Here is a 7,467-nt window from a genome sequence, read left to right on the forward strand (position 1 = left end):
AGGAATCAAACCATTGCCCTTACGTAAAATTGCGCCTTCAAGTCCAGCCCTTAACCAAAGCACCCACAACACATTTTGAGCAATGGGTGCTATTGGATGTATATAACAATTTCTAAGAAGTTTCTGAGTAAACAATCATAGTTCAATTTGGGATTAATGGGTGCTGAAGCACCTAGTACACCATAGGTGGGTCTGCCTCTGGTGCTGATGAGAGGTAGTAAGTATCTTTTGGAATAGTTGACGGGAGATACCACTGTCACCATGAAAACAAAGATACCTTGTTACTCTACTTTTCAATTACCTGATGTTTACATCTTAAGTGTGAAAGGTGTGTCACAAGTATTTTCTATGAAGCAAACAAGAGAATCCCATGTTGTTATTATGTTCACGTACGATGTTGTTTTACTGGCATATTTATAATTTTGCATCATGTTTTCTCTTTGTACTTTTTTTTTTTACCCCAAAGGGAAGAAATGCTGATTATATTGGTGTATTTGATTCTCCTTCTTAGGAAGATATGCCTCCAAAACATATCAGAAGAAATCATTCGAATACAAGCCAAGAATCAATTGTTGGTGAAGATATAATCAGTGACTTGCCAAGGAATGTAATAGACTGCATTCTGGGGAAAATGCCTATACGTGAAGCTATAAGAACTAGTGTTCTGTCAAAAAAGTGGAGATTTTACTACTTAACCATTCCACAATTAGTGTTTGATGACCAGTTCTGCAAAGAATTTCAAGACTATGCCGACAAGAATAAAAGTATTATTCTTGTGCTCAAGCATCAATTTGACCAAATTGTCACCAAGTCTCTTATGCTTCATCGTGGTTGAATAGAGAAATTTAAAGTACGTATTCCTAATTTCAGCTCAACGACGGTTCCTAATGTGAACAAATGGATACTATACTTATCTCAGAGGAATATCAAGAAAGTAACCTTAGAATACAAGAAGGAAACTGTGCGTCATAAGTTACCTCCATATTTGTTTTCCTGTCTGGACTTGACAAAATTGAAGCTCCATAATTTTCATTTTTCGTCTTCACCACTCACCAGAGTTTAAAGGCTTCTTATACCTTGACAAATTAATGCTTTTCGGGGTTCACCTTGCAAACAACTGCTTTGAAAGTATTCTCTCCAGCTGCCCTGTTCTTCAAAGGCTACTGTTGCACGAGTGTTCTGGTGTTAGTCATTTTAATATTAGTGGTTCTAAACTCAAGAACTTGTCCATCAAGGCCGATGATGATGTCGAATCGATCTACTTAGAAAACACTCCTAACTTGACTGAAGTTTCTGTTTCGCTGAAGAGTGTTGTAACAGGTCTGCAAGGCGATTATATTAGCATCCCTGATTGGTTAAGTTTGTGGATAACGTACCTAAAGTCAAAATACTTCGTCTAAATGGCTATTTTCTGGGGGTTAGTGCTACTAAAATTACTTATACACGTCATCTCTATTTTTCTTTTGCTAAAATTCAGTTTATCTTTACCTTCATAACTGACATTTGTTTACCCCGAAATCGGATAATCAATTGAATTTGTAAGCGGGTATAGGATATGTGCTTGGGTCTTAATATATATATATGAGATAGAGAAAATATATATGCAAGAGTTCTTTAATGAAATGGCTAATGATGGTGGTTTGTTTATGAACACAAATACTTATGAACAGCGTAGAAGGCTTGATGGATTAAATATGCTAAAAACATGAACAAAACGGTCGTGGCCGGATCAGAAATTGAAGGAAAGATTGTATATATGAGCTATTCTATTACAAGTGTTCTTGGAGAAATGTAGGAACCAACCTCTCTAAGGAAGGAGGACATGCCCTATTTATAGTGCCACCTTCTGGATCTCATACAAGTGGAGACTAATAAAATAATCATGACAATGACAGCCCTGCACGGATTTGGTGGGATTAGACTGACGGCGCCGTCTGACACACGCATGGTAAGTAGTTGACTATGACAGCACGCCACTGGTGCGGGGCCCGCGGGCGACGGTTACGCGGACCAACAACACCCGGTCCAACGGTCACCCGGTCCAACGGCCATTCGGTCAAACGGCCATTCGGGGCAACAGCCACAGACGCTCGGATCAGCAGACTTGGCCGTTTCGATGACGGAGAAGACAGACTCGCTTAGCCCCGGTACAGATGCCTTCTCCGGGTAGGACCGGAACAGATCCGGTATGTTCTCGCTCCTTTTCCATCACCAATTTACCTTATCACCGTTTTGGCTCATATCCGGTTTTCACCGTATACAGATAGCCCCTCCACTCCCCGGATCCCCGATCTATCGGAGTGACGGGGAGTGGATGAGTTCCTAAATCGGTGGCTCTCTCATCCCGATCTCACCTTCGTATTTTGGCGGGAACGAGCGCGTAACGCATGCCCCTTACCTGCCACGTGTCTCAACCCTGGTGGTCCGCTTCTGTCAACCGCCTTTTTCACGTCGTTTCGAGTCGCTTCAAATTAATGATGGGGCACGTGGCGCCATCTGATTGGCCGTCCTCGGGAGCCGTTCCTTCCCTAACATGTCTACATAAGGCCTTCTATCCCTTTATTTTGCCATTTTCACGTTTTTGCCTCCTCTTTAACCCTACTCCAATTCTGTGTTCTTCTTTCTTCTTGCTCAACACACAGCCTAACTTCAGATCTGGTCTCCCTATTGATATGTTGCTTCATATCGTGTGCACAGGAGTCAACCTCATCACTGCCGCTGTCGAGTATCCTTTGTTCGAGCGTTGCTGTTTCAATTTTGCCTTCTATTCGAACCACCAGTTCCTTCGTTCTTCTTAAATCCCTCTCTCCGGCCTTCTTTCTTTCATATTTTCAGGATGTCCGAATCGACTTCCCATGATGCCCCATTGATAACGTCCTCGGGAGCCGAGCCTGCGTCCCCGGTTAAATTCGAGCCCACTGCATCGGATATCATACCGGCCAAGTTTAATTTCAACAAAGACCTTGAGGTCGAAAAGCCTTCCTCCGTTTCAGACAGGGGATACGTCGTGAGGCGGTATCCCTCATCCGTCACCGAGGAGAAGCTTGACACAGTCCGGGCCGATTGCGGGTGGGACACCCGTCCTGTTCGGGTCTTCGCTCCCGGACCTGATGAATCCGTTACCGACCACCGTGAAGGGTTTTTGTACGTTTACACATACCCCTTCACTCTCAAACTAAACCCTCCAGTGGATCCGGTCATTCTCGACATGTGCCGCACCTACGGCGTTACGCTGGCCCAGATTGGCCCGAAGTTTGGAGGGTCGTAGAGTGTCTCCGGTCATTGGCCAACAATGCCGAGAAGGAGTTCACACTAGCCCACCTCATACGCCTATACTCCCCGAGGATGTTCCGGGGTGGCGTAATGAAACTGGCCAAGCGCAGCCGGAATCCTTTTTTTGCGAAAATGGACGAAGACAGAGACCGGGGATGGTTGGAGCGATTTGTCCGGGTGAAGACCGAGGACATAATTCCGGCCGAGCATATGCCTTTCCCGGAGAAATGGAATAACAAGCATAAGTTTCGAGCCCCGAATAATTGCTTTGGCATTGCTTTGTCAAATTTTGATTATTCCTTGAAATTCTTTACTTTTGCTAGCCAATGGGTACGTTCCTCCGGTCATCCGGGATTTGAATGACTGGGTCACAGTGCTTCTCGTCCAGCATCCCTATGAAGACCGGACATGGGCCCACTTGTCCCGTGGTCGATGGATTGCCCAAAATCACGGTAACCCTCTATTCTTATCCTACCGTATTCTTCTTTTACTCGTTTCGCCCTCTGGTTTCTCTTAACCTCTCGTGTTTTCAGGTTTGCCTAAGGGCTCGGTATCCCCCAGGTCTGAATCGGGGACCGCCCCATCCGCATCGGCGCCCGAATTTGACACAGCAGGCTCCTCCCGCGTCCTCTCCGAGGCCGCAAAAAGGAAGCGGCCCTCCGAGAAGGGGCAGACACCGAAAGGAAAGAAAGCAAGGAGCGTTGCCCGCCCCTCGAGGGAAGAGGCAGAGCTCGACATCATTGTTCGAAGGGTCGGCTCCGTCCCCACCGTGGCTTCAATACCGGAAGAGGCGATCTCCGTTCCGCCCCTTCCTTCCATTGGCGAAGGCCTCTTGGTTCCTGCTCCCCATCCAGGTGCGGAAGAAATACTTTCACCAGCTCCTCTTCGGTCGATTGATTTTGTCGACATTTCAGGTGAAACTTCTTCGGAAGATGCTCCCCTTCAAAGAAAGAGGTCCGGGGAAGCGGTTGCTGTTGAAACCGAAAAAAGGACCGAACCAGTACCGGAGATCGAAGCCCCCACAGGCGCGCGTCCGTCTCCCGAGAACGAGCCCGCTACAACTGTGGAGCCCTCGACCTTTGCTGAATTTGTTGAGGCTGCTCCAAGTTCATCTGCCCCGGCTACGCGGGTGGATGAGTTCGACGATATGTTCTCGAGAACTCCCCCCGCGTCCTGTGAAGCAGTGGGATTCGGTCACCTTCCTATCCCTCGAGCCACGAGGCCGGCTTATCGGGCCTTCGATTCCGGTGCCAGGGATAGCTTGGTGAACATTTTCCCAGCCCCGAGCGTGGAGCCAAGGAGAACCCGATCAGCAGTGGTCACCGTCCCTGAGGACTGCAGCTTCCTATCACGTCCGGTGGGCGTAGCGAGCTATTTGCGTCCCCTTGTATCAGATTCGGACAGACACAAAATGACCGGGGTTACTTGGGAATGCCTTATTAACGAGGGCATGCACGCGGGCAACCGGGTAAGATTCTTAGCCCCTCTTATACATTTCATTTTGAGAAAATCATCCTTTTCTTGCCTAAGTCTTTTGGTTTGTTTCATCTGCAGAGTGTGGTGCTGGTCAATGAGGCTTTCATCCGTGCCCGACATGAGATAGACGATCTTCGGGGCCAACTCGATGCTCAGGGCCGAGAGATAGAAAAATACCAACACCTTCTTCGGGAGAAGGAAGAAGAATTAAACCGGGCGGTCATGCTGGCTAACCTCCGCCCCGAACTTGATGCAGTTAAGGACGAAAACCGTCGATTGAAGAGTAATTTGGCCGCCATGACTGATTACAATCGGAGTCTCGAGGCCGAGAAAATCGGCCTTTGCCGGGATAAAACCCAATTTTCTTTGCGGTTAGATGAACTCGAGACCACGATTTCCCAACTTCGGGGAGAACTTGACTCGGTGAGGGCTGATGCTACGGGCTTGACCGAGAGGAACCGACAGCTTGAGTCCGAGGCTGCTTTGTTCAACGAGCGCAGCAGGGTACTCGAAGAGAAAGTCGAGGAGCGGGCTCGGTTATGCGAGGGCCTTAGAACTGAGCTTGAGGAGGCGATTAACGCTAATGATACCCTTAAGGCCGAGTTGGATGCGGCCAATCTTACGAGGGATGATCTTGAGAGGAACCGAGCTCCTTTGGAAACCAAACTGGCCAAGGCTGAGGCCGATTTGGAGGAAGCTTGGAAAAGTGTGGAGGCGGCCGAGGCTCATACCGCTATTGTCGCTGAATATGAGAAATGGAAGTCTCGGCGTCTTACTCTCGAGCAAGCTGAGCTCGGCCTGGAGGATCTTCCGGCCCTGATACTTGAAGCTAAAGGAATGGAGAAGGAGGCTAACCTTGCCCTTGGGTCCGAGTCAGATGACTCCGAGCGGACCGAGTCCGAGCATTCATCCTCTTCTAGTCGTGTCGGGTAGCATAAGGCCAGTACTTTGGTATTTTTGTTTTCATAGTGCTTTGTTCTTCTTTTGATGTAAAGAATCTTTCGTTGTATAAATGAAAAGTGCATCTTTCTGCTTCCTCGTTTTGACTGTTTGTCCTTATTTTTGTTGTTTATTGCTGGCCTGTTTTGGGACGAGGTGACTCGTAGTCGTTGATTCATCCGTCGGTCCCGTTTGGGTCTTGGCCGATGTTTCGGTAGTTCCGTCGTCTCCGAATATTCGAGGAGCGTCTTATTAGAGCCGATATTTTCCTTCGGCTGTATTTTAGAACCGGTGTCTTTTCAGCCTTGGCTAGCAAAGTTTTTGATGTGGCAGCCCCCTTTGGGGGGTTTGTCAAATTTTGGCCAGTTGCCTTTGCCGAGTTTCGGCCTTAGTAAAAGCTGAAATTTTGACAATTTTGATTTTGCAAAACGTTTGTTCATATGAGAGTTTTGACTCTTTCTTCTTTTGCCGTAGCAAGTGTAAAAATGGGACACGATTCACTATGATCGTTTGGTCCTTTCATCGAAAGTTGTGGCCGGTGACCGGTCATTTGTTTCGCCGTAGCAAATATCGGATGGGACACGATTCGTTATGATCGTTTGGTCCTTACATTGAAGGTTATGGCCGGTGGCCAGGTCTTTCTTTTGCCGTAGCAAATATCGGATGGGACACGATTCATTATGATCGTTTGGTCCTTACATTGAAGGCTATGGTCGGTGGCCGGGCCTTTGTTTTGCCGTAGCAAATGTTGAGTCTCCCCGTCTACTTTGATCGGTGTCTTCTTCGGTATGGGCATAGTATTCCCCCAGCACTGATCCGAGCTTTTTAGGTCGGGTGAGTGCTGTTATGTTCTTCTTGTTTGTTTAGTAACACGTTGTACTTGTTGCCTCATTAAAAACCTTGTCGGAAAACCCTTTTTGGGACAAAATCGCACCAAGGAAAAGAGTGCAACACGTGTTTTCAGACCTAAATTCTATTTTTCTCCCGTTCTCGACTCCCTGCAAAAGAGAAAAGTCAATGAGAGAGTACGGGCCATACCTTAGCAGTAGTATCTCTTTAGATGGGCCACATTCCAGTTGTTGCGCAGACGCTGCCCGTCCATTGATTCCAATTGGTACGACCCTTTGGCCGTTATACCGGATACCTTGTACGGGCCCTCCCAGTTCAGACCCAGCTTTCCTTCGTTAGGGTTCTTGGTGTGCAAGGTAACCTTTCGAAGCACCAAGTCCCCGACTTGGAAATGTCGAAAGTTCGCTCTTCGGTTGTAGTACCTTTCCATTCTCTGTTTTTGGGCCGCTATGCGGACAGACGCGCTTTCGCGTAATTCATCTGTGAGATCGAGTTTCACGGCCATGGCTTCCTCGTTTGACTCCCCGGTGGTATACCTGAAACGGAGGGTCGGTTCACCGACTTCTACGGGGATAAGGGCTTTGGCCTCGTAAACCAACGAGAATGGAGTTTCCCCGGTGCTCGATTTGGATGTGGTTCTGTAGGCCCACAACACTTCCGGCAACACGTCCCTCCAATGGTGCTTTGATGTTTCAAGTCTCTTCCTCAGATTTTGGATTATTGTTTTGTTCGTGGACTCTGCCTGCCCGTTCACACATGAGTGATACGGGGTTGATACGATTTTCTTGATCTTCAAGCCTTCGAGGAAACCGTTGACCTTGCTGCCTACGAATTGAGGGCCATTATCACAGGTTATCTCGGCAGGGATGCCGAATCGGCAGATGATGTGGTCCCATATGAAGTTGATGACTTCCTTTTCCCTGATTTTTT

The 7,467-nt window shown here is 47.6% G+C and overlaps 1 protein-coding gene across 1 annotated transcript; it reads left to right on the forward strand.

Moving 5' to 3' along the window:
* The first annotated feature begins 1,088 nt into the window (after positions 1 to 1,088).
* Positions 1,089 to 5,682, forward strand: LOC132624076 (uncharacterized). Its single transcript, XM_060338908.1, has 3 exons — positions 1,089 to 1,320; positions 4,188 to 4,741; positions 4,828 to 5,682. The coding sequence occupies exons 1-3, from the start codon at positions 1,089 to 1,091 to the stop codon at positions 5,680 to 5,682; spliced, it is 1,641 nt and encodes a 546-aa protein (XP_060194891.1).
* The last annotated feature ends 1,785 nt before the right edge of the window (positions 5,683 to 7,467 follow it).

This window comes from Lycium barbarum, chromosome 12, assembly GCF_019175385.1.
Source record: "Lycium barbarum isolate Lr01 chromosome 12, ASM1917538v2, whole genome shotgun sequence".
Lineage (NCBI taxonomy): Eukaryota > Viridiplantae > Streptophyta > Magnoliopsida > Solanales > Solanaceae > Lycium > Lycium barbarum.